This window comes from Eriocheir sinensis, chromosome 7 (genome assembly GCF_024679095.1).
Source record: "Eriocheir sinensis breed Jianghai 21 chromosome 7, ASM2467909v1, whole genome shotgun sequence".
Lineage (NCBI taxonomy): Eukaryota > Metazoa > Arthropoda > Malacostraca > Decapoda > Varunidae > Eriocheir > Eriocheir sinensis.
Window position 1 is genome coordinate 25,851,887 of NC_066515.1, and position 27,500 is coordinate 25,879,386.

The following is a 27,500-nucleotide window of genomic DNA, read 5'->3' on the forward strand; positions in this document are numbered from 1 at the left end:
GGCAGGATGCCACACATGTGCTATAATGTCTTGGCTATTCCTGAAAACACTTTGCAAGATGCGAGTCCACAAACTGAGAGGTAAAAATACAATTGTTTGAGTGGGCTGTCGTGGGAGGGAGGGCAAAAGGATAAGAAGGAAGGAGGGAAGAGAGAGGAAATGAGGAGAGGGGAGGTGTGTGTGTGTGTGTGTGTGTGTGTGTGTGTGTGTGTGTGTGTGTCCTCTTCAAGTGTCCTTCAGGCGAGAAAGAATGAGGCAGAGTGTTTTGTTTTAACTGCATTTATTTTTTCCTCCTTCCTCTCCTCCTCTTTTCCTTACGTAATGGCTGTCGGGGTAGTTGTTCTAGTGCATTCGGGGTGTGAGGCCTTGCTTCCTCGCTCGCCTTTGCACGCACGCGCGGTAAATGTTTGAAGTTCAGTGTGTGTGTGTGTGTGTGTGTGTGTGTGTGTGTGACCAAGAGTTGAGTTACTTGGTGGCAATAAACAGATTCATTTTAGTTGTTAATGCTGTCTGTCTCTCTCTCTCTCTCTCTCTCTCTCTCTCTCTCTCTCTCTCTCTCGTCGTTTGTTTTTTTATTGCTCTCCGTCTGTCTGTCTGTCACTGTCACTCTCTCTCTCTCTCTCTCTCTCTCACACACACAGATACATGGCTGTCAAATAAACAAAAAAGCGAACTTTCCCCCTACTGACACCACCGCTATCGCTCCCTTGCCCTTGACACTGAACCAATCGACGCGCACTCCACTTCACCCCCCCCCTCCTCCATCCTATGCTTGCTATTACTATCACTACCACCACCACCACTATCACAGGGACGATGACGACACCAATCACCGACACCACCACGTTTGTCATTCTCACCACCGCTGCTTCGTCCGTCATTATTGCCACAGCGAACATCATCCCCATAAGCACTGCTATAATCATCATCATCACTGTTGCCATCGCTACCTGTGTGATTGATTGCCTGAGTGAGTGAGTTTTTGACTAATTGCCTGACTGTTTGATTAGCTGGATGACTAATTGTGTGGCTGACCGGCTACCTGACTGACTGACTGGTTGGTTTGAATATTAACTGACTAAATGATCTATCTATCTTTCAGTCTCCCTCTTGTCTCTTTCTTCCTTCTATCTCTTCCTCCTTCTCGCTATCTATCTGTATCTTTCTCTCTTTCTTCCTTCCTCTTCCTTCCCCCCTCTGTCTATCCCTCTATTATTTCTGCCTTCCGTCTCTTTCTTCCTTCCTGAATGCTTGATTAGCTGGCTGATTAATTGTGTGCTGACTGGCTAACTGACTCACTGACTGACTGACTGAATGGCATGCTCACTGACTGAATTAATGATTGACTGGCAGGCTAGAGTATTGATTGACTAAATGATTGACCTAATGACTGAATGACCGCAATATTGACTGACTAAATGATTGACCTAATGACTGAAGGACTGCTTGACTGATGTAATGATTGCCTAGAATATTGACTAACTAAATGATTGACCTAATGACTGAAGGACTGCCTGACTGATGTAATGATTGCCTGGAATATTGACTGACTAAATGATTGACCTAATGACTGAATGACTGCTTGAATGCCTGACTGATTGACTAAAAAAGTGTAGCCCCGCATCAGATCTGTGCCATATCATCGTGAAATGCTCAAGTACTTTTTTCCCTTCTCGTCTCGTTCGCTGCGTCACAGGTATTTTTTATTCTATTAACGTAAAAGGTTTTACGACAAGGTTACAAGCGCAATGAGAAAAAAATAAAGAAACATTGAATAGAGAGAGAGAGAGAGAGAGAGAGAGAGAGAGAGAGAGAGAGAGAGAGAGAGAGAGAGAGAGAGAGAGAGAGAGAGAGAGAGAGAGAGAGAGAGAGAGAGCTAAGCGTGCCATAAGTTCTGCTTCATGGCGAGCAAGTGTCATGTGCTGTCTCTTACTTGAAGGGAGATAGCAAGAAGGAATGCTACTTTACTTACCTCTAGAAATGCTCTAATAGGCCTACATGGGCATAGGCATCTGTTTTATGATCTATTTGAGGGAATCACCGGGGAGTTTTTTTTTTTATAGCTAAAGAAACATCTCAAGGGCAACGAAAACGGTGTAAAAAAAAAAAAGCCCTCTAATCGCTGCTCCCACAAAGACAAGATTAATGAGCGGCCAAAAGGGAGGTCAATTTCGAGAGGAGAGTTAAATCCCAAAGTTAATTAATTATAGGTGCAAATTCATAAAGGTATTGTGTTATGTGTCTAATGAACATCCGCGCTAATAGAGTTTCGAGACGATTAGGCTGAGCTGTTTTTCATCCTTGTTTTTATCGCTTTGTCGCTTTGTTTAGAGTCTAGCTGGTCGAGTATCCCCTGGCTACCTATACTGTTCGATAGAGGAGGATTACACCTGCCTGACACTACCCTAAACACAAAACCATAAAATTATCGCTGATACCCCTTTGGCCAGGTAAAAGATTCGCACAAAAGCTTTCACTTACCGGCGGCTGTATTCATAGGTGTGAGGTGGGACGGCCAGGTCAGGTGATGTTAGGGGAAGGCCTCACCTCTCATCTGTCAGTCACGTTTAGCTGTGTGGTCTGAAAGAGGAGGACAGAGAGATAAGTTAACCTCTTGACTGCGGATTTTTTTTACAAGAAGACATCACCAAGCTACCGGAATGGAACAAAAAGTGGCTGCTACAATTCAATGAAGATAAATGTAAAGTCATGCACCTTGGGAGGGAAAATCCAGCATACTAATACCACATGGGAAACACTCCACTATCCACCCCAGAGGCAGAGAAGGACATGGGAGTATATGTTACCAGGCTACCGGTGAAGGCAAAATCCGTGCCAATCGCAGCGGACGGGTTAAAATATATCAAGTCTTTGGAATCTTTCGTGGCGCGCCTGGAATCGGTCAAGTCATCCCTGTAGCTATGTGTGATCCTTATTTTTCTGGTTCCTTTTGCGTTTTTTTATAGTCTGGGAGAGGAGAAGGAAATGACATCGCTTAAGAGGGAAGGGAATTACACCTCACATCTATGTAATCTATCATGAAGTCCTGGAATCTTCAAGTCACCTCCGGAGCTATGTATGATCCTTATTTTTATGGTTCCTTTTGCGTTTTTTTTATAGTCTGGGAGAGGAGAAGGAAATGACATCGCTTAAGAGGGAAGGGAATTACACCTCACGTCTATGTAATCTATCATGATGTGCTAGAATCTTCAAGTCACCTCCGGAGCTATGTATGATCCTTATTTTTCTGGTTCCTTTTGCGTTTTTTTATAGTCTGGGAGAGGAGAAGGAAATGACATCGCTTAAGAGGGAAGGGAATTACACTTCACGTCTATGTAATCTATCATGATGTGCTGGAATCTTCAATTCACCTCCGGAGCTATGTATGATCCTTTGTCTGTCTGTGTGTGTGTGTGTGTGTGTGTGTGTGTGTGTGTGTGTGTGTGTGTGTGTGTGTGTGTGTATTTACCTAGTTGTTGTTTTACAGGCCTGGGCTTACGCTCGTGTGGTCCCGTCTCCATATCTGTCCAGTTTTTCCTGTGTGACTCAGATACACACTCTTCGCCGATACTACATCCTCACTTAGTCTGTTCCAAACCTCTATGTTTCTTTGCGGGAAGCTGTATTTCTTTATGTCTCTCAAGTATCTTCCTTTTCTCAATTTTTTATATATGTGTGTGTGTGTGTGTCTGTCTGTGTGTGTGTGTGTGTGTGTGTGTGTGTGTGTGTAAGGGGGGAGGGAAGGGGTCGGTGATGCTGTCAGGCGTGCAAGGTCGAGCCATAAGTTCTTCCACTCTTTTAGCCGAGATTGGGGCACAAATTTCCTGGTGGCGACTTATAGCGCGATAAACGTCAGCGGTGTGCATGCGCGAGGGAGAGGCGGGCCATTGCATTCGACGGTTGGCATGGACTCAGACACGCCTCTCTCTTTATGGCTTCATTAGGAACGTGAGGTGGACTTGGGCAGGACATAATCTTCTTACGTGGAGGTGGTATATTACATTAGATGGATCATTTTTTCACCTCTCTAGCTGCTAACTATACAAAGGTCTCACTCTTCTCACTCCTATCCTTGGGTGAAGTATGATGCATAGGCTCTACATGATGGATAGGCTCTACACAAACTGCTCTTTTTGGACTAATCATCGTACGTGGAGGGGGTATTAGAGGGATAATTTTGTTCACCTTTCTAGCTGCTAACTATACAAAGGCCTCACCTCTCTCTCTCTCTCTCTCTCTCTCTCTCTCTCTCTCTCTCTCTCTCTCTCTCTCTCTCTCTCTCTCTCTCTCTCTCTCTCTCTCTCTCTCTCTCTCTCTCTCTCTCTCTCTCTCTCTCTCTCTCTCCTATCCTTACTAACTATACAAACTAACTATAACTAACTAACGATAACTAACTAACGATAACTAACTAACTATACAAAGGCCTCACCCCTCTGTTTCCTAGCCTTGGGTGAAGTATGATGCATCCAGTGTGTGTGTGTGTGTGTGTGTGTGTGTGTGTGTGTGTGTGTGTGTGTGTGTGTGTGTGTGTGTGTGTGGCGGGCAGGTGGGAGTGGGGTGGGTCGGCTCTACACAAACTGCTCTTTTGGACTGTGTAAAGGCTTTTCTCATTAACTCCTCCCGCAACCATGTGTCTCCTATATATACTGCAAAGGAAATCTACAATAACTTACGTACTTAAAGTTTTCGGGTCAACGCAAGTCTATATTATCCGTTTAACGTAGGCCGCGTGCTTGTGTGTGGTCATTCGTTATTTAGTGTGAAGAAGAAGAGTGCATCAAGACTCCTCTCCACTCGACATTGACCTCTCTTTTGGACACTCTTTACTTTTATCTATTATGGGAGCGGCGAGTAGCGGGCTTTTTTTTTTTTTACACTCTTTTTGTTGCCTTTGAGCCGTCTCGTTTGTTGTAAAAAAAGGGATGTGATAAATAGGTCACCAAACAGACGGCCGTATTCCAAGACACCATCGCTTCTCACATCAACTATTTCTGAAGGTCAAAGAGGGGATCAAGCTGTTTTTCATGAGTGTTTTTTAAGGTTCATGGCACAGAAGAAGGGTCAGACTACCACCAGGGTCATAAAACTACCCCTGGAAAGGCCTACAGCTCCTACGAAAGCCATGTCAAATATGTGAACTTGGGCGACGAAATGTTTTAAAATACGACCCTCTGAGCCCCCTCCAGCACCACGCACGCAGAGAAGCAAGTCGACGGTCTGTCTACCCCAAGGACTTGTTGACGTTTCTCTTCATCAAACACGAGATGAATTAAACGCGGAAATCAATTCACCTTCCGTCTTTTTAGTGTCACTGTTAACACAATTATATACGCAAGGAAATAAATATATCGAGCTGACTTTTAACTCTTCAAACATACTCTCTTTTTCGCCTGGTCCTTTGCTGCCTCGCCGATTTCCACTCTATTCAGGGTTTGCACGACAAGTGAAGGCTAACGTTCCGCATCACCTCAGTGGAAATAAATGCAAGAATGTCTGAAAAATTATCTAAACACTTCATGGCTATATTTATAAGTATATTGCGTGGAGGAGTCGGCCGGTCTTCACACCATACGCGGTTTGCACGACACATCGTCTATAGTGAAGGCTGACGTTCCGCATCACACCAGTGCCATCATTTTGAACAGTAGTAATCAAGTTTGAGCCACTTAACACGAAGTGGCTGAACGCGTATCAGATTATGAGCCGATTTCACAGTCCAACACAGTGTCTTCGTAACAGCCCGAACCAAACTATAGAATTCCATACAATCCAAAATGGTGAGGTCTTCAATGCCACACTAAATACACAAGACTTTTCCTGTATAGTTTCGTCAAATTTGTGAGCTTAAATATAAACACCAGACACTATACAATGAAATTTCGAAGGCTCTGGTATTGGTTTGGGAGCTTACTAACCCGTCATGGGGAACTGTGAAACTGACCCAGTGAACTGAAACATCTTGGGGATTCTCACGACAGCTGTCTTCGAGGTACACGTCACACCAACTCAACATACTTACAAATTATTACGCGAGTCTGCTGATAAAGGACCTCATAACGTGACATTGGAAGCATTCTCATTTATAAGATCAAAATACAGGTTACATCACGAGGCTCCCCACTCAAGGCAAAACAAACACCCTTCCACGTGATTCTGTAAGCGTTCTCCTTCTTAAAGCTCGATTTAAACGTATTATGAGAGTAGTTTATTATCTTTAGGCATATTAACCGCTTATAAATGTGATATGATGAGTAATATCTGTTCAAAACATAATCGTATACATATATAACGTCACGAGCTTGTTCCCTGGAGGTATACTGACCGCTCTTACATGTGATATATACTGCAATTTATGTCATCTTGAAGCATTAACCCGTCCGCTGCGATTGGCATGGATTTGGCTTTCACTGGTAGCCTGGTAACATACACTCCCATGTCTTTCTCTGCCTCTGTGGTGGATAGTGGAGTGTTTCCCATGTGGTATTGGTGTGCTGGATATCCCTTCACTGGTAACCTGGTAACATACACTCCCATGTCTTTCTCTGCCTCTGTGGTGGATAGTGGAGTGTTTCCCATGTGGTATTGGTGTGCTGGATATCCCTTCACTGGTAGCCTGGTAACTATACTCCCATGTCTTTCTCTGCCTCTGTGGTGGATAGTGGAGTGTTTCCCATGTGGTATTGGTGTGCTGGATATCCCTTCACTGGTAGCCTGGTAACATACACTCCCATGTCTTTCTCTGCCTCTGTGGTGGATAGTGGAGTGTTTCCCATGTGGTATTGGTGTGCTGGATATCCCTTCACTGGTAGCCTGGTAACATACACTCCCATGTCTTTCTCTGCCTCTGTGGTGGATAGTGGAGTGTTTCCCATGTGGTATTGGTGTGCTGGATATCCCCTCCCAAGGTTACATTCCTCTTCATTGAATTGTAGCAGACACTTTTTGTTCCATTTTCGTAGCTTGGTGAGGTCTGACTGTAGGAAATCCGTAGTCAATGGGTTAAACTGCACATACAACTACACGACCTTGTTCTCTGGAGGCAGACTGACGACTATTACATATACAAAGGCAAGTGTCTCAGCTTATAACATTACAGTATAAACATAACATCACGAGCTTGCTCTCTCGAGGTATAATATTTTTTTTTATATATACTTCAAGTGCTCGCATTTTTCGAGAATTCACAGCATCCGTCTCAGGGGAATATGAAGTTTGTTATATATACACACAAAGCCAAACTTTCTGTGCTACATTGTGTTTTCTTTGCCGCCCAGTTTTTATCTTGAAGCATTTCCTTCACGGACCGTTTAACACCTTGGCTGCGGATTTCCTATAAGAAGACATCACCAAGTTACAGGAATGGAACAAAAAGTGGCTGATACAATTCAATGAAAGAAAATGTAAAGTCATGTACCTTGGGAGGGGATATCCAGCATACCAGTACCACATGGGAAACACTCAATACCCACCACAGAGGCAGAGAAAGACCTGGGACTATATGTTACCAGGCTACCAGTGAAGGGATATCCAGCATACCGATACCACATGGGAAACACTCAATACCCACCACAGAGGCAGAGAAAGACCTGGGACTATATGTTACCAGGCTACCAGTGAAGGGATATCCAGCATGGGATACCACATGGGAAACACTCAATACCCACCACAGAGACAGAGAAAGACCTGGGACTATATGTTACCAGGCTACCAGTGAAGGCCAAATCCGTGCCAATCGCAGCGGACGGGTGAAGAGAGTCTCGACGGTCCTATAACCTGTGTGCCACGCCGTCTGGTCACTCGCTATCTAGTGTGGAGAAGAGTCGATTAAGTGAGTGTGTTCCCGCGGCCCTGTGCTGGGGCGTGACCCGTACCTCGAAAACCCTTGTGCTACATGAACCCGCCAATTACTGGACCCTCCTGCGGCTTATCTCGCCCTGCCTCGGCTCACCAATGCCTCGAGTGATGTAAGTCATTTCCTGTGCAGAGCCAGCCAGAGTTTTGTGTCAGGTTGGATTTTTCCCTTGCTATATTCGCCTGTTTTAGCCTCACATGCAACAATTATTTTTTTTACTAGTTTTCGGAGTAAATTTAACGCTGACATGCTTCATCTTATGTTGCATCCTTTGAACTTGTTAACTGCTTGCCTCTGTTCATCCCTTACTCACCTTACCGCACATAGCTCTCTGTATAAGCTCATTCCTGTGCTATCCAACTCCCTAATGCAAGAGTTTACCAATATTTTGATTCATTCTCCCCACTGGTAAAATTTGGAACCTTCAGTTATGGGCTTTTCTGTTTAATTAAGCTTATTCCTGTGCTATCCAACTCCCTAATGCAGGAGTTACCAATGTTTTGATTCATCCTCTCGACTGGTAAAATTTGGAACCTTCAGTTATGGGCTTTTCTGTTTAAGCTTATTCCTGTGCTATCCAACTCCCTAATGCAAGAGTTACCAATGTTTTGATTCATCCTCTCCACTGGTAAAATTTGGAACCTTCATTTGTGTGCTTTTCTGTTTAATTAAGCTTATTCCTGTGCTATCCAACTCCCTAATGCAAGAGTTTACCAATGTTTTGATTCATCCTCTCCACTGGTAAAATTTGGAACCTTCAGTTGTGTGCTTTTCTGTTTAATTAAGCTTATTCCTGTGCTCTCCAACTCCCTAATGCAAGAGTTTAACAATGTTTTGATTCATTCTCCCCACTGGTAAAATTTGGAACCTTCATTTGTGTGCTTTTCTGTTTAATTAAGCTTATTCCTGTGCTATCCAACTCCCTAATGCAAGAGTTTACCAATATTTTGATTCATTCTCCCCACTGGTAAAATTTGGAACCTTCAGTTGTGTGCTTTTCTGTTTAATTAAGCTTATTCCTGTGCTACCCAACTCCCTAATGCAAGAGTTTACCAATGTTTTGATTCATCCTCTCGACAGGTAAAAATTGGAACCTTCAGTTATGGGCTTTTCTGTTTAAGCTTATTCCTGTGCTATCCAACTCCCTAATGCAAGAGTTACCAATATTTTGATTCATCCTCTCCATTGGTAAAATTTGGAACCTTCATTTGTGTGCTTTTCTGTTTAATTAAGCTTATTCCTGTGCTATCCAACTCCCTAATGCAAGAGTTTGCCAATGTTTTGATTCATCCTCTCGACAGGTAAAAATTGGAACCTTCAGTTATGGGCTTTTCTGTTTAAGCTTATTCCTGTGCTATCCAACTCCCTAATGCAAGAGTTACCAATATTTTGATTCATCCTCCACTGGTAAAATTTGGAACCTTCATTTGTGTGCTTTTCTGTTTAATTAAGCTTATTCCTGTGCTATCCAACTCCCTAATGCAAGAGTTTACCAATGTTTTGATTCATCCTCTCGACAGGTAAAAATTGGAACCTTCAGTTATGGGCTTTTCTGTTTAAGCTTATTCCTGTGCTATCCAACTCCCTAATGCAAGAGTTACCAATATTTTGATTCATCCTCCACTGGTAAAATTTGGAACCTTCAGTTGTGTGCTTTTCTGTTTAATTAAGCTTATTCCTGTGCTATCCAACTCCCTAATGCAAGAGTTACCAATATTTTGATTCATCCTCCACTGGTAAAATTTGGAACCTTCAGTTGTATGCTTTTCTGTTTAATTAAGCTTATTCCTGTGCTATCCAACTCCCTAATGCAAGAGTTTAACAATGTTTTGATTCATTCTCCCCACTGGTAAAATTTGGAACCTTCATTTGTGTGCTTTTCTGTTTAATTAAGCTTATTCCTGTGCTATCCAACTCCCTAATGCAAGAGTTTACCAATGTTTTGATTCATCCTCTCGACAGGTAAAAATGCGGAAATCTAACGGACGGAGGGAGACACAATCACTTACAATACTTATGCCTACTTTTGTGATGCTGTGTACATTCCATTCTCAACCTAACCTCCTCGCATAACAAAGCTAAGGGCAAAGTCAACTAGAAAAATGCCTCAAACTTGCTCCTTTCACAACTAAAGACGACACAGGGATTCGAAAAATGTTATAAGTTTTTGGTTGATGAGGCGTTTTGATACTTGCCTCTCGAAAGCGTTTAAGACGAAAGAAAAAGGAAGGCGTTGTGATACTTCCCTCTCGAAAGCGTTTAAGACGTGAGAAAAAGGAAGGTGTTGTGATACTTGCCTCTCGAAAGCGTTTAAGACGTAAGAAAAAGGAAGGTGTTGTGATACTTGCCTCTCGAAAGCGTTTAAGACGTAAGAAAAAGGAAGGTGTTGTGATACTTCCCTCTCGAAAGCGTTTAAGACATAAGAAAAAGGAAGGTGTTGTGATACTTGCCTCTCGAAAGCGTTTAAGACGTAAGAAAAAGGAAGGTGTTGTGATACTTGCCTCTCGAAAGCGTTTAAGACGTGAGAAAAAGGAAGGTGTTGTGATACTTCCCTCTCGAAAGCGTTAAACATAAGAAAAAGGAAGGTGTTGTGATCCTTCCCTCTCGTAAGCGTTAAACATAAGAAAAAGGAAGGTGTTGTGATACTTCCCTCTCGTAAGCGTTAAACATAAGAAAAAGGAAGGTGTTGTGATACTTCCCTCTCGTAAGCGTTAAACATAAGAAAAAGGAAGGTGTTGTGATACTTCCCTCTCGTAAGCGTTAAACATAAGAAAAAGGAAGGTGTTGTGATCCTTCCCTCTCGTAAGCGTTAAACATAAGAAAAAGGAAGGTGTTGTGATACTTCCCTCTCGAAAGCGTTTAAGACCTAAGAAAAAGGAAGGTGTTGTGATACTTCCCTCTCGAAAGCGTTTAAGACGTAAGAAAAAGGAAGGTGTTGTGATACTTCCCTCTCGAAAGCGTTTAAGACGTAAGAAAAAGGAAGGTGTTGTGATACTTGCCTCTCGAAAGCGTTTAAGACGTGAGAAAAAGGAAGGTGTTGTGATACTTCCCTCTCGAAAGCGTTTAAGACGTAAGAAAAAGGAAGGTGTTGTGATACTTCCCTCTCGAAAGCGTTTAAGACGTAAGAAAAAGGAAGGTGTTGTGATACTTCCCTCTCGAAAGCGTTTAAGACGTGAGAAAAAGGAAGGTGTTGTGATACTTGCCTCTCGAAAGCGTTTAAGACGAAAGAAAAAGGAAGGTGTTGTGATACTTCCCTCTCGAAAGCGTTTAAGACATAAGAAAAAGGAAGGTGTTGTGATACTTGCCTCTCGAAAGCGTTTAAGACGTAAGAAAAAGGAAGGTGTTGTGATACTTCCCTCTCGAAAGCGTTTAAGACGTAAGAAAAAGGAAGGTGTTGTGATACTTCCCTCTCGAAAGCGTTTAAGACGTAAGAAAAAGGAAGGTGTTGTGATACTTGCCTCTCGAAAGCGTTTAAGACGTAAGAAAAGGAAGGTGTTGTGATACTTCCCTCGAAAGCGTTTAAGACGTAAGAAAAAGGAAGGTGTTGTGATACTTCCCTCTCGAAAGCGTTTAAGACGTGAGAAAAAGGAAGGTGTTGTGATACTTGCCTCTCGAAAGCGTTTAAGACGTGAGAAAAAGGAAGGTGTTGTGATACTTCCCTCTCGAAAGCGTTTAAGAGGTAAGAAAAAGGAAGGTGTTGTGATACTTCCCTCTCGAAAGCGTTTAAGACCTAAGAAAAAGGAAGGTGTTGTGATACTTGCCTCTCGAAAGCGTTTAAGACGAAAGAAAAAGGAAGGTGTTGTGATACTTCCCTCTCGAAAGCGTTTAAGACGTAAGAAAAAGGAAGGTGTTGTGATACTTCCCTCTCGAAAGCGTTTAAGACGTAAGAAAAAGGAAGGTGTTGTGATACTTCCCTCTCGAAAGCGTTTAAGACATAAGAAAAAGGAAGGCGTTTTGATACTTCCCTCTCGAAAGCGTTTAAGACGTGAGAAAAAGGAAGGCGTTTTGATACTTCCCTCGAAAGCGTTTAAGACGTGAGAAAAAGAAGGCGTTTTGATACCCTCTCGAAAGCGTTTAAGACGTGAGAAAAAGGAAGGCGTTTTGATACTTCCCTCTCGAAAGCGTTTAAGACGTGAGAAAAAGGAAGGCGTTTTGATACTTCCCTCTCGAAAGCGTTTAAGACATAAGAAAAAGGAAGGCGTTTTGATACTTCCCTCTCGAAAGCGTTTAAGACGTGAGAAAAAGGAAGGCGTTTTGATACTTCCCTCTCGAAAGCGTTTAAGACGTAAGAAAAAGGAAGGTGTTGTGATACTTCCCTCTCGAAAGCGTTTAAGACGTAAGAAAAAGGAAGGTGTTGTGATACTTCCCTCTCGAAAGCGTTTAAGACTTACAATACTTATACCTACTTTTGTAATTCTGTGTACACTCCATACTTAACCAAACCTCCCGGCATTACAGCTTATCACTTTTGCTGTTTAAAGATAAATAAAAAATCCATCTGACGAAGGCGAAGGCGGTGGGCGTGGTGCTTAAAAGGTCTGTCCGTTCTTAAGGTCACACATCGCCTGACTCCTCTTGATCTTTCCCTCCCTCCTGTCCTTCCCACCTGGATGTTGTTTTTGAACTGCAGGATTTGGGAAACGAAGGTGAAAGGTGAGGGGAAGGGAGGGAGAGGAAGGGGGAGAGTGGGGAGCAGCTTCTTCTTTCCCTTTACTGCGTTCCCCTCATCTCCTTCTTTCCCTCTTTCCTTCCCCTGCCTTCTTTTCCACACCACTTTCTCTCTTTTTTTTTTAATCAGGGGTATAGAACGAACACTTTCCCCTTTCCTTCCCTTCCCTGTTTTAACCCTTTACTTCGTTCCCCTCATCTCCTTCTTTCACTCTTTCCTTCCCCTGCCTTCTTTTCCACACACCCTTTTTTTTTTTTTTTTAATCAAGGGTACAGTACGAACACTTTCCCCTTTCCTTCCCACCTTCCTCCCTTCCCTTCCCTGTTTTAACCCTTTACTGCGTTCCCCTCATCTCCTTCTTTCCCTCCTTTCTTCCCCTGCCTTCTTTTCCACACACCCTTTTTTTTTTTTAATCAAGGGTATAGAACGAACCCTTTCCCCTTTCCTTCCCACCTTCCTCCCTTCCCCTCTTTGTTTTAACCCTTCCTCCTTTCTCTCTGCCACTCCTGTTCCTCCTTACCCTCCCTTCCTTCTCAATCCTTCCACCGCTTTCCTCTCTCTCCTAAACCCTTCCTTCCCCTCCCGATCTCCCCTCCTCGCCTTCCCTTCCTCCCCCCTGCCTCCTTTACTATACTCCTTCCTCCCCTTCGGTCTCTCTCTTTTCATCTTTCCTCCTTCCCTCTCCCCTCTCTCTCCTCCCTCCTCTCCTCCTTCTACGTCATTTCTCTCACCTCATAACACCTGCTTAATGGTTTATATACCTGCTCTTTAGTGATGATTCTCCACCTGCTCGATTACAGATGTGGACGAGCTGATAGGTGTGTGTGTGTGTGTGTGTGTGTGTGTGTAGGGAGGAAAGAAGTGGAAGAGAGAAAGAAGAAACAAAGGAAGAAAAGTGGAGAGTAGAAAGGCAAAGGAAGGAAGGAGAAAAGAAAGAGAAGGAAAGATAAGGAATAGAAGAAAATGGATGTAAACGCCAATGAGAGAAGAGGGAAGTTAGGTACGGAGGAGGAAGGGAAGGAGGGAAGAAAAGGAAGAGTTGGAGGATGGAGGGAAAAGGAGGGAAGATGTTAAGGTGGAGGCGGTGAAGGAAAAAAAAATGAGAGGAAACGGAAATAAAAAAAACTGGAAAAATCTGTAGGAAAGAGTTAAATAATAAGGGAAGGGAAAGAGAAGAAGGAAGGGGAAGGAATGGAAGGGCAGGAAGTGGACAGTGTGTTTAGAAAGATAGTGTGTGTGTGTGTGTGTGTGTGTGTGTGTGTGTGTGTGTGCCTCATAAACACACAGACAATATATGGAGAGTACATTTTGGAGCTGCTAAGTGACATCGGATTCTGGCAATATATTAGGTGAGGGGAGCGAGGGAGGGAGAGACAGGCAACAAGTACTGGCTGTCCGGGCATTGGCTATACTGGTGTTAGTAAGTCGGCATTCACTCTTAGCTTGTCTCGGCCTCTCTTTGTGTGTGCCTTTACAAAGATGCTGACTCCGCGGACCCTTGACCACATAGATGCTGACGAAGCCTGGCCCTGCGACGGATCAGCGGCTGGGTGGTGGTGGTGATGGTGGTGGTGGTGGGGGGGTTAATAAGAGGGTGAAGGGTGTTTTTGTGTGCTTGTAGTGATGATTTTTGTGGTGTTGGTGGTGATGGTGGTAGTGATGATAGTAGTAGTGGTGGTGGTGATGACTGTATGGGTGATGAGAAGGTGATGAAGGGTTTGTGTGCTTGTGGTGATGATGGTGTTGATGGTCTTGTTCAAAGTGATGAGGTGTTAACTGTTGTTGTTGTTGTTGTTGTTGTTGGTGGTGGTGGTGGTGGTTCTTGCTATTAGATATAAGTGACCTCGGAAGATAATCGTAATAATAAAAGGCCGAAGGTGTTAAAATTATTGGCCTCTTTCATTGTTTTCAGCCGCTGCGCCTAATGAGAGATTTAGTTTTCTTCTCTTGTCAAACCTCTCCGTTAAAATGAAGCGCCTGTGCTGAATAATTTGGGGGAAGAAAAAAACATCTTATATCTCCGAAACACATCAGCTGCAGGTGTCTACGTGTGTGTGTGTGTGTGTGTGTGTGTGTGTTTGCTCGCTAATCCTACTTTATGTGCGACAGGGCGGTGGCAGGAAGCCTTTGATACCCGACAAGGTGGGTGGCGGGGGAAGGGACTCCAAGCTAACTATTGACAGGGAGGGACAGGAACAACTTTTGGCAGCGGACAGGGTGTGGGCGGAGAGCCTTTGATATGCGGCAGGGTGGTGGGCGGTGAGGCAAGGGACAGCTTCGTATAAGGCGTCAGGCGGAGTGGTCGGCTTGTGGGACAGTCAGGCTTTGGGTGAGCGGTGTCCCTTTGATAACTTTATTCAAATTCTATGCAAGCTTTTCTTAACACAGCCATATGTTAAATGCTCCTCCTCTACCCCCCACGTTCTGATTGCAAGCATATTCCCAACACAGCCAAGTTACATGTCCTCCTCCACCCCCACGTCCGGGTTGTAATTCTCTGGATGTATACAAAAGGGCTGTTGGACATATTCTTAAGCATATCACAGCCCAAGCTTTTCTCAACACAGCCAAGTTACATGTCCTCCTCCGCCCCCACGTCCGGGTTGTAATGGACCGTATTGCCTATACAGGCAGCGCCACACGTGGCCAGTCGGTGAACTGTCAAAGCAGTACTTTCCATAGAATTCAAGTTCTGTACTAGAGTGCGTCTGAGGCTGCCTCCAGGATACAAGGCCTTGGTGCCGCCACCGCTCCGAGCCAACGACTGCACACAGTTTACTTCTACCCGATTTCCTGACACTACTATTTAACATGGTGGAAAACTGAAATCGAGTAGGAGTGAAGTGTGTGCAATCATCATCGGCTTGGTACGATGGCGGCACCATGGCCGTGTATCTCGGAGACAGCCTCAGGCGCACTCTAGTCTATGACTTGAACTCTATGGAAAGTACAGCTTGGAGTTGAGTGGCCACATGTGGCGCTGCCTGTATAGCCAACACGGTCCATTCTCTGGATGTATACAAAGGGCTGTGTAGGAGTTGTGGGCATTTCCAAGAGTAATTGTATGACCCTGGTGGTAGTTTGACCCTTCTTCTGTAACATGAACCTGAAGAGACGCTCATTAGAACCCGACTGACCCGCTCTTTGACCTTTAGAAAGAGCTGATGTGAGAAGCGAAAATGTCTAACAATACCAACCTAAGAATCCCGGCTACAGTGTTTCCCGCCGTCTGCTGCGTATCGGTCATCCATTTCCCCAAAGAGTAGACGTCTATGACACGAGACTTTGTTGTGTTTCCCGCCGTCTGCTGCGTATCGGTCATCCATTTCCGCAAAGAGTAGACGTCTATGGCACGACCCTTATACTTTGAAGAACCTTGACTTATAGGATGCTGTGAAGAAGTCATACGAGGAAAGGACTTTGTTGTGTCTCCCGCCGTCTGCTGTATATCCGTCATCCATTTCCCCAAAGAGTAGAAGTCTATAGCATGACCCGTATACTTTGAAGAACCTGGACTTATAGGATGGTGTGTAGAAGCCATACGAGGAAAGGACTTTGTAGGAGCACCAAACTATACAACTCCACACTTAGACAACTGCTTCCCTTTCCCCCGACTGTACATTCTTAAAAAATCCACAAGTCTGGGCTCACGGTACTGGAAATGGAAAATGTGTTGCTTCTAGTGGGACAGGAAACTCGTAAGGATAGAATATTACTAACTATCTAAATCTACCTTACATTAAACAGCCTGAAATGTCTAAGCTAATTCCTGTTCTTGCTTCCCCTTATCCTCTTTTCCATATTCCCTCTCCTTTTCCTGTTTTCCTATTTCCCTTTCTTTTCCCTCATTCTTTATCCCTTTCCTTATTCTGCATTATTTATTTCCCTTTACTTATTCTCTTTCCTTCTCTCCTTTCCTTATTCCTTTTCCATATTCCCTCTCCTTTTCCTGTTTTCCTATTTCCCTTTCCTTATTCTCTCCTTCTCTCCTTTCATTATTCCCTCTCCTTTTCCTGTTTTCCTATTTCCCTTTCTTTTTCTCATTCTTTTTCCCTTTCCTTATCCCCTTCCCTTATTCTACGTTCCATATTCCACTTTCCCTATTCCCTTTCTTTCTCTCCTTTCCTTCTTTCCTTACTCCCTTTCCTTGTCCCATTTCTTCACCTCCGTTCCGTATCTTCTTTCTTTCCTTTCCTTTCCTCATTCTCCTTCCTTCATCCCCTTTCCTTATTTCCTTGCCTTATTTTCATCCCTTTTATCCTTTCCATACTCCCTAACCTCCTCTCCATACTCCCTAACCTCCTCTCCATACTCCCTAACCTCCTCTTCATACTCCCTAACCTCCTCTTCATACTCCCTAACCGCACCTTCCTCGCCCACTTCCTGTTCTCGGTTCACCTTTGATCTCCCGAAAGACACACACAACAAAACCTCTCCCAGTGACGATGTCCATGAGATTAGCAGCGAATGCCCTCTTGTCCTTCCGCCCGGCTTGGCTTTTCCGCTGAACGCTCCGCCACACTCAGCTTTTAAGACTACGGATATAAGTTGAAGGCGCCCTAAGATGCGTGGGAAGTGTGGGTCTTAATAAAAGGGATTGGGTGTTTCAGCGCTGCGTGATCGTCGTACTCCAGCGAATCCTGTGATCTTGTTCTCTTCGTTTCGTGTGTGTCCATTTTCGACGCCTTACTGTGTGTGTGTGGGGGAGGGAGGGGGGTGACTGTGTGTGCGTGTGTAGAGAGGGGAAGGTTGTGTGTGTGTGTGTGTGTGTGTGTGTGTGTGTGTGTGTGTGTGTGTGTGTGTGTGCTAGGGAGTAAGTATGTGTGTTGAGGGATTTTTTTTTTCAGTGTGTGTTGGGGGGGAGGGGGAGGGGGGGGGGTTGACTGTGTGTGCGTGCGTGTGTGGAGGGGGGAAGGTTTTATGTGTGTGTGTGTGTGTGTGTGTGTGTGCTAGGGAGTAAGTATGTGTGTTGAGGGATTTAGTTCTTTTAGTGTGTGTGTATGTGTGTGTGTGTGTGTGTGTGTGTGTGTGCGTGTGTGTGTGATCCTGTATCGTGTATCACAGTAAAAACAGACACCACACAAAGCATACCACTACCTCAGGGAAAACACCACTAACTCGCACCACCTTCATATCAAAACCACGAAATGACGAAAACTTAAATACAACGTAATAGACGATTGAACCAAAGGCAAGTGGGCATGTAATCAGCGAGTAGAGTCTTTCATTACAGCACAGGCAGACATGCAAAGGCTTAACGTATCTTGAGGGGAAGCGCCATGCACGACTTTTCAGCGCTTCCACACCAAGCCAGAGAACATGCAAGACTCGGAAGCAAGACTCGGAATTGAAAAGAAAATGCGATAACAGTTCACTTCAGACTGGCAAGCATGTTATCAGTCAGCCTTTTAACACGACACAAACGGACATGCGAAGGTTTGAGACTGTACGAGAGAGAAAGACTGCAAGAAAGCAAGACTTGGAATAATTGAAATGAAGATGCGATAACAGTTCACTTCAGACTGGCAAGCATGTTATCAGTCAGCCTTTTAACACGACACAAACGGACATGCGAAGGTTTGAGACTGAAAGCAAGACTGAATAAATGAAAAAATGAAGATGCGATAACAGTTCACTTCAGACTGGCAAGCATGCAACCAGTCAGCCTTTTAACACGACACAAACGGACATGCGAAGGTTTGAGACTGTATGAAAGAGAGAGACTGCAAAAAAAAAAAATTAAATAAATAAATAAATAAATAAATAAAAAAATGAAAAATACAAAACGACCGGAATGCAATGGTTTAATTTAAGACGAAACGAAGAAAATAATGTAAGAAAATAATGCAAGAAAATTAAAAAGAAAAAGAAAGAGAAAAAAAGAAAGAGAAAGACTGCAAGAAAAACAAAAGAAAAGAAAAAAGAAAGAAAAAAAAGACAGGCATGCAATGATTTAATTTAAGACGTAACAAAGAAAATAATACAAGAAAATTAAAAAAAGAAAAGATACCAAGTCGATCATTTTGAAGCCAATTTCCTCAGTTCAAATAGCAGACAAAACTGTAAAGAAAAAAAAAAAAGACGAAAGAAAAGAGATACAGGTGTTTGGTTAATTCAGGTAGGAAGCTTTTGTTATCAGGTGCTCGTTCATGTTTATCGGCTGAAAGTTTTTGCAGTGGAGTCATCTGTGTATTTTCTCTCCTCTCTGTTTTCTCTTTCTCTCCCTCTTTTCTTCCCTACTCGACTTGTTTTTGTTGTCCGGTGTTGTTGTTTTTTATCCATCTCTGTTTTCTCTCTCTCTCTCCCTCTTTTCTTCCTTGTTCGACTTGTTTTTTTTATTTTTTTTATCCATCTCTGTTTTCTCTCTCTCTCTCCCTCTTTTCTTCCCTACTCGACTTGTTTTTTTTTTTTTTTATCCATCTCTGTTTTCTCTTTCTCTCCCGCTTTTCTTTCCTACTCGACTTTTTTTTGTTGTCCGGTGTTGTTGTTTTTTATCCATCTCTGTTTTCTCTTTCTTTTCCATCTCTGTTTTCTCTTTCTCTCCCTCTTTACTTCCCTACTCGACTTGTTTTTGTTGTTCGGTGTTGTTCTTTATCTTTCCATCTCTCATTGTTGTATTTCATCCTTTCGTCAGTGTCACGTGGATCGAAATCTCATAAACTAATAATAATGAGAAAGAGTAAGCTCGGTATTATGACATGCTGGCTTTTCACATCACCTATTTCTAAAGGTCAAAGAGGGGGTCAGTCAGGTTTTAATGAGTGTTTCTTTAGGTGCACGGTACAGAAGAAGGGTCACACTACCACCAGGGTCATAAAACTACCCCTGGAAATGCCCACGACTCCTAGGAAAGCCTTGTCAAATATGTATTCTTGGGCACATCACCTATTTCTAAAGGTCAAAGAAGGGGTCAGTCAGGTTTTAATGAGTGTTTCTTTAGGTGCACGGTACAGAAGAAGGGTCACACTACCACCAGGGTCATAAAACTACCCTGGAAATGCCCACGACTCCTAGGAAAGCCTTGTCAAATATGTATTCTTGGGCACATCACCTATTTCTAAAGGTCAAAGAGGGGGTCAGTCAGGTTTTAATGAGTGTTTCTTTAGGTTCACGGTACAGAAGAAGGGTCACACTACCACCAGGGTCATAAAACTACCCCTGGAAATGCCCACAACTCCCACGAAAGCCTTGTCAAATATGTATTCTTGGGCAGCGAAATGTTTCTTTAGGTTCATGGTACAGAAGAAGGGTCACACTACCACCAGGGTCATAAAACTACCCCTGGAAATGCCCATGACTCCCACGAAAGCCTTGTCAAATATGTATTCTTGGGCAGCGAAATGTCTCTTTAGGTTCACGGTACAGAAGAAGGGTCACACTACCACCAGGGTCATAAAACTACCCCTGGAAATGCCCACAACTCCCACGAAAGCCTTGTCAAATATGTATTCTTGGGCAGCGAAATGTCTTTACTACGAGTCAGTGAGGGAGGGAGAGAGGAAGGAAGCGTAAGGGCGACTGAATGAAGTTACTCCGACCCAGTCTCATTCAAACCTCACCACCGTGTCGGAGTTAAGCTGCCACGGCCGTAAAATGGGAATAAACGAGTGTCTGCATTACCCTTGAGTGGCGGGTTGGCGAGAGGCGATGAGTGAGGGCCAAGTATTATATAAAAACAGGTCTGCTCACGCGCCCCTTCTGCCTCTCGGGGTGTAGCCTTTGCTGGCCTCCACGCTGGTAAATGGCCACGTGATGCCTCATTGTAACGGCGCAAATCACTCCAAATTCAGGGTTTAGGATCACTGGGCAAACAATCACAGTGAAGGGTTGGTATGCGAATGTGGGAAAAGTGTGTGTTATTCTTTGGCGTTGTGTGCGTGTCTTGTTTTTTCTCCTAAGTGGTTGGTAGCATCTTCTTTTCTTCTTCTGTTTCCTTGTTTTTGTCTTTGCTTGCTTGCTTGCTTCTCTTTCCTCCTCCTGTTGCTTGTTTTGTTGTTGCTATGTTATACTTGCTCATGTTCTTTTTCCGTCTCCTCCTCCCCCTCATTTCTTCCTCCCACACCTCCTCCTCCTCCTCATCCTCCGCTTCCTCTACCCCCTTCTCATTCCTCCCTTCCTCGTCTTGCGTCATCCCCTCCTCCTCGTTTTGTTGTTGCTATCTTACACTTGCTCACGTTCTTTTTCCGTCTCCTCCTCCTCCTCATTTCTTCTTTCGTCGCCTCCTCCTCCTCCTCCTCCTCCTCCTCCTCCTCCGCTCCCTCTTCACCCTTCTCAATTTTCTCTTCCTCGTCTTGCATCATCCCCTCCTCCTCCTCGCCTCTCCTCTTCCTTATCCGTCTTCTCCTCCTCCCTCTTCTCTTTCATGTCTTCTACCCATACTTCTACCTCGTCATCCTCGTCTCGTCCTCCTCTTCCTCTCATGTTATTAAAAAAACTGCAGGCGAGGGTGCATGGGGCAAACGCAACCCTTAATCAGCGACTTACAAGAAACTGTATAACCAACAACGCCTTCAAAAAGCAAAGTAATATAACTCGTAGCGGCCAAAACAAGAATCATATTTCTCTTCTACAAACAAATGCACGTTGTGGATAAACATTTATTGCATAGATTAAGCACATGCTCCAGTGGATTATGTAAACGGTTCATAATTCATATGCTGATGTGCTATTTGACGTAACATTCAGGCTGTTGTTTAGCGGCTCAGTATCCACGCGGTGCCATGTTCTCGCACACACGTAATCCATCAGTGCTTGTGTATGTCCAGTGGTTCGTGTGGTAATGGTTTGTTTAGCGGCGGTGAAGTGGAGGTTGAAGGCCGTGGAGTAAGCTAATGATCGGCTGCTTGTGCGGCTTTAATATCAGGAGTGTGGAAAGTAACATTACACGAAAGAAAAACAGGAGTGTGAAAATTAGCATGTACACGAAAACAAAATAACAGGAGTGTGAAAGTAACATTACACGAAAGAAAAACAGGAGTATGAAAATTAACATCTACACGAAAACAAAATATCAGGAGTGTGAAAGTAACATTACACGAAAGAAAAACAGGAGTATGAAAAGTAACATCTACACGAAAACAAAATAAAAGGAGTGTGAAAGTAACATTACACGAAAGAAAAACAGGAGTGTGAAAATTAACATCTACACGAAAACAAAATAACAGGAGTGTGAAAGTAACATTACACGAAAGAAAAACAAGAATGTGAAAATTAACATGTACACGAAAACAAAATAACAGGAGTGTGAAAGTAACATTACACGAAAGAAAAACAGGAGTATGAAAAGTAACATCTACACGAAAACAAAATAACAGGAGTGTGAAAGTAACATCTACACAGAGAAAAAATAAGTAATATTACAACATGGGATATTAACGTTTATATTCAAATTTTGGATACTGGAACAAAAAAAAATATCATTATTCTAACATGAGGTATTGAAACTGAAATTGAAGGTAATTTTAGATAGAGAAACACAGGAACACTTTGACTAGGTTTTAAGTTCCCCGAGAAAGAGAAGCATAAGAAATTTATAAACAGAGGAACAATTTTCTTAACACAAGGAAATTATACAAATAGAAACTTAAGGGCATTTTCCGTTTCTTTCTTCTACTTGATGGAGGGAGCTTCGTGGTGCAGTGGTTAGCACACTCGACTTACAACCGAGAGAGCCCGGGTTCGATTCCCGGGCGGAGTGGAAAAATTTGGGCGGCTTTTAAGATACCTGACGCCCCTGTCCACCCAGCAGTGAATGGGTACCAGGTATTAATTGAGGGTTGTGTCCCGTCTCCTGGGGTCTGTTCCCTTCTATAATTCCTTTCCCTTCTGTCTCTCTCCGGCATATGACCAAAGATGTTGCGCCGACTAAACGAAACTTTCCAAATTTCCTTTTTCACTTTCATATCATTTATACTTTTTCTTTTTAAACTCCTGTCACTGAATTTTACTTATCAAACTGCCTGCAAAATCTTCTACTATTCATGCAACTTTTTTGTACCTTCATAACTTGCAAATTTCTTCAGCTTTTCTAACTATACTACATCGTCTATCACTTGTGTTTCATTGTTCTATTAGTACATTTAACTATTATTATATTTGCGATTTTTTTGTTGTTTTATTTTCCCAACTCGACTACACTTTTCTATCACTTGCATTGTATTTTTTTTCCATTAATATGTTTAGAATTTCCTTTAGCATCTTTTCTAACTGGGTTCCAATTTTTTGTCACCTTCTATTAATTTATATATAAGAACATTTAACTTTTATGAACACGGAATTTCTTTAAGCATCTTTTCGAACTAGATACTTTCCATTTCCTTATCACATACCATATATTTCCCTATTAAAATTTTCAACTTTCATGTAATTACAATTCCTCCTAACGTCTTCACTAATTGGACAGAAGTATTATGCGTTCTTTCTATCTTTGTTATATGTCTTCACTGTCGTTCACACTGTCTACAAAAATGCGTTTGGGCTATGCAACAACCCGCGGCAAGAAGAGTTCTGCGTGGCTGGGGTATCACTTAAAATGCTGCCTTCTCATTACTTTTAAGTAGCGCGATGAGCTTGTTTTCACACTCAAAATTCACTCTCTCTCTCTCTCTCTCTCTCTCTCTCTCTCTCTCTCTCTCTCTCTCTCTCTCTCTCTCTCTCTCTCTCTCTCTCTCTCTCTCTCTCTCTCTCTCTCTCTCTCTCTCTCTCTCTCTCTCTCTCTCTCTCTCTCTCTCTCTCTCTCTCTCTCTCTCTCTCTCTCTCTCTCTCTCTCTCTCTCTCTCTCTCTCTCGTCCACCTGGTATTAGCCTCCCCAACCTATGCTCTTTCAAAACAGTAATTGGCGGGGAAATTTTCCATCGCTTGACACACAGGACAGACACACAGCTGATTGCCCAACAAACAAACAAAGCCAACTGTAGCATGAAATTATGTGAGCGTGTGTGTTTTTTCGTGTTTTTTTCCTTATTTTTGCGTCACTCCATCAGGAATTATATTTTCTCACGCGCTCTTCACAGCTGTTTGGAGAGTCAGAGATGCGTGGGAAGTGAGATGCAATAGTGATATAAATTGTGATGATGATGATGGTGATGATGATGAGGGTAGCGACGGTAATAGCAATGGTAAGGGAAAAAAATAGTTGTTGTTTCTGCTGGTACTGCTTTTTCTACTAAGACTACTACTACTACTACTACTACTACTACTACCCCTTCTAACATAAAAGATAAAATAACAACAATAATAATAATAATAATAATAATAATAATAATAATAATAATAATAATAATAATAATAATAATAATAATAATAACAACAACAATAATAATAAGGATCTGCAACATTGATAATAGTTACAATTGATGTATCAATGCGAATAAACACGCATTAAAAACATCGATCTGTCACAATAGAAGAAAAAAAATGCCTCTCGGAATTAATCACTTGTTCAAACACCAGGCAATTATTCTGTCCAGGAGGCACGCGGACATAAGAAGGATGAGCCAGCAGGGAGGGAGGGAGGGAGTGAAGGAGAGGGGAGGGGGTGAGGAGAGGAATGGGGAGGGAGGGGGTCATGAATTCCTCGGACGTAGCGGAGAGGAACGATATCTAAATCTTTGGGTAGGTAAGGGACGGGGGGGAGTGGCGGCCCGGGGCGCGTGTGTAGCACAGCGCCAACTAACATGGTAATGATGTGTGAGCTTACCTGCGGCGAGCCTAGCCTGATAACCACGATCTTCACTGTGTGGGAGAGAGAGAGAGAGAGAGAGAGAGAGAGAGAGAGAGAGAGAGAGAGAGAGAGAGAGAGAGAGAGAGAGAGTGCACATACGATAAGGCTTTCGTAGACGTTGTGGGTATTTCTGTGGGTAGTTTCGTAAGCCTAGTGATAGTTTGGCAAGGTATCTACATCATGAACGTGAGAAAAAAAGTCTCTCTCTCTCTCTCTCTCTCTCTCTCTGTGTGTGTGTGTGTGTGTGTGTCTGCAAGACGAGTAGCAATAAAATCATTGAAGTGTTTGGATAGTGTTTATTCATGCAAGGGACACACACACACACACACACACACACACACACACACACACACACACACGCACACACGCACACACAGTAGCGCGCCAGACTGGTTTTCCTTCACGCTGAGTGTTATGACGACTCATGAAGTCAATGGGCTTATCATCATCTGGTGAACATTATATTATTTCTTTATTTTCAAGGGTTGAGTTCATTAAGCGACTGAATGGGATTCTTATAAAAGTTGCTCGCTTGACCTTTATTTATTTATTTATTCATTTTTTTTTTCGCTGCACGAGGCCAGTCAAGGGCGAGGCAAGAAGAAAGGAAAATGTCCGTTGCAGTCTGCGCTGTTTAACCCGGTAGCTGCGGGGATCATGTTTCTTAAAGGCCCCTCTAAGCGAATTAATGAGAAAAAAATCATCGCACTCGCAAATCACTTCATAATATATATCAACGCACTTGTGATCAATTTATGCATCATCTATTTTTTTTTTTTACCATGGCAAAAAATGTGGCCCGTTGATGTTAGCTACATGGTAAAGCCACAAATTTGGCCTGTCGCTGCTACACGGTAAAGCCACAAATTTGGCCCGTCGCTGCTACACGGTAAAGCCACAAATTTGGCCCGTCGCTGCTACCGGGTTAATTGGAGACACGGAAAGATACCGAAAAAAATGTGGTAATTCCCGAAACCTGTGATAGATGCCGAACACACGTGATGGACGCCTGTGTGACCCTGACAGATGCCGAGAAAAAAAAAAAAACATGCTGGCGAAATTGACCTCTCTTTCGGCCACCTCTTTGGATTCTTTCTAGATGCAGCGAGTAGCGGGCTTTTGTTTATTATTGTTTCCTTCTTTTTGTGTGTGTGCCCTTGAGCTGTCTCCTTTGTTGTAAAAAAAAAAAGCATATTAGTTCAGTATTAGTTCAGCTGGCTTCCATGTTGCTGGTGAACAGGCACTTTCCAATGACTTGAAATATCTTACATAAAATTGGTGTTAAGGTTTATTTACACCGCTTCTGTACGAGTATATGACCATTGATCTTGTTTGTCCCAGCCGCCTTACCAGGTTTAATAGATTGTAAGCTTCTAAACACGTCATCCTGTGATATAACAATACGGTGGTCATTCCTGTCGTGGTGAAAATTAGTCGTACAGAACAGCTCAGTGGAAAATTGTGGCTTTACCGTGTAGCAGCGACGGGCCAAATTTGTGGCTTTACCGTGTAGCAGCGACGGGCCAAATTTGTGGCTTTACCGTGTAGCAGCGACGGGCCAAATTTGTGGCTTTACCGTGTAGCAGCGACGGGCCAAATTTGTGGCTTTACCGTGTAGCAGCGACGGGCCAAATTTGTGGCTTTACCGTGTAGCAGCGACGGGCCAAATTTGTGGCTTTACCGTGTAGCAGCGACGGGCCAAATTTGTGGCTTTACCGTGTAGCAGCGACGGGCCAAATTTGTGGCTTGACCGTGTAGCAGCGACGGGCCAAATTTGTGGCTTTACCATGTAGCTAACATCAACGGGCGTAAAATGCATCAAGCTCTTTACATAAATCTGTCACATTGTTTACTTCAGGATTTGTAGGTCTCTTTCTCATACCAATCAATTGTCTCAGCCCATCCCAAGCTGACTTAGCATCATTCTTTTTAAAAATGTTTCCCTCTTTAGTTTTACACCTGTATTTACAAACAGTAATAGTTCTCTTAATATCTTCTTTGAATATCTTTTAGAGTATTCCTATTGTGGGCACCAAGAGTATGTTTCTTACTATTCAATAATTCCTTCAGCTCTTTGGTTACCCAGGGTGTGTTGTTAGGGAACCACTTAACCCCTATGGTACAGAACAGCAGTCATTGCACTCCGAACAAACAAGCAATGTCTCGTGCGCTTCAATATTCCATGAGTGTACGAGTTTTTCCGTTAGCTTACTACGTACATGGATAGACGGTTAGTGAGAGAGAGAGAGAGAGAGAGAGAGAGAGAATTAAACAGGCTCTTACGAATTCAATTGAAATATATATATATATATATATATATATATATATATATATATATATATATATATATATATATATATATATATATATATATATATATATAAAACAAAAGCACGCTCCTTAATAAAAAAAAAGCCTTACCAAACTCCTTTCTTCTGACGAACAATACACATTTACACAACGCGGCTCGCCTCCAGAATATGCATATATATATATATATATATATATATATATATATATATATATATATATATATATATATATATATATATATATATATATATATATATATGACGCTCCTCTTCCCCTGACACGAATTCTGATTGAGCCGATGGTTACTCAACGGCGAACATAACCTGAGAGGGATATTTTTTAAGGTGGAAACGAGTTGTGTTGATGCCTAACTAATGAGGCGGGTTTCTGGTCGACTGCTCCCGTCATTACCTCAGGGGCCAAAAGAACACACTCGTATATGTTAGGTTTTCTTTGATGAGTGCGACGGGAGGTATAAGGAAAGAGAGAGGTGAGGAACAGGTAAGAGAGAGAGGGAGAGGGAGAGAGAGAGGGAAGACCGGGTGCTGAACTGCAAAAAAATACAAAGGAAGAGAAGGAAGGCGGAGGGTGTGAGGGAGAGGAGGAGAGAGGAAGAGGGGAACGGACTGTATAAGGATAACGAAAAGAGATGCGAAGGAGAAGGAAATAAGGAACGAGGAAACGAAATTAAGTAGAAAAATGAAGCGAGAGAGAGAAGGAAAGAAGGAGATGGAAGAAGAGGAAGAGGAGGAGAGAGGAGGAGGGGAACGGACTGTATAAGGATAACGAAAAGAGATGCGAAGGAGAAGGAAATAAGGAACGAGGAAACGAAATTAAGTAGAAAAATTAAGCGAGAGAGAGAAGGAAAGAAGGAGATGGAAGAAGAGGAAGAGGGGAACGGACTGTATAAGGATAACGAAAAGAGATGAGAAGGAGAAGGAAAT

General features: G+C 43.0%; 1 protein-coding gene and 1 non-coding gene across 2 annotated transcripts in view; one reads left to right on the forward strand and one right to left on the reverse strand.

Annotated features, from left to right (window-relative positions):
* LOC126995183 (doublesex- and mab-3-related transcription factor B1-like) overlaps nucleotides 1–27,500 on the reverse strand; it is a 159,940-nt gene that overhangs the window by 64,444 nt on the left and 67,996 nt on the right. Inside the window, 1 exon segment of the mRNA XM_050854487.1 lies at nucleotides 2,482–2,580. Coding sequence (XP_050710444.1) covers nucleotides 2,482–2,497 — 16 coding nt within the window. The 5' untranslated portion in view covers nucleotides 2,498–2,580.
* Nucleotides 22,146–22,219, forward strand: Trnav-uac (transfer RNA valine (anticodon UAC)). The gene has a single exon. It is a non-coding gene; the product is annotated as a tRNA-Val (tRNA).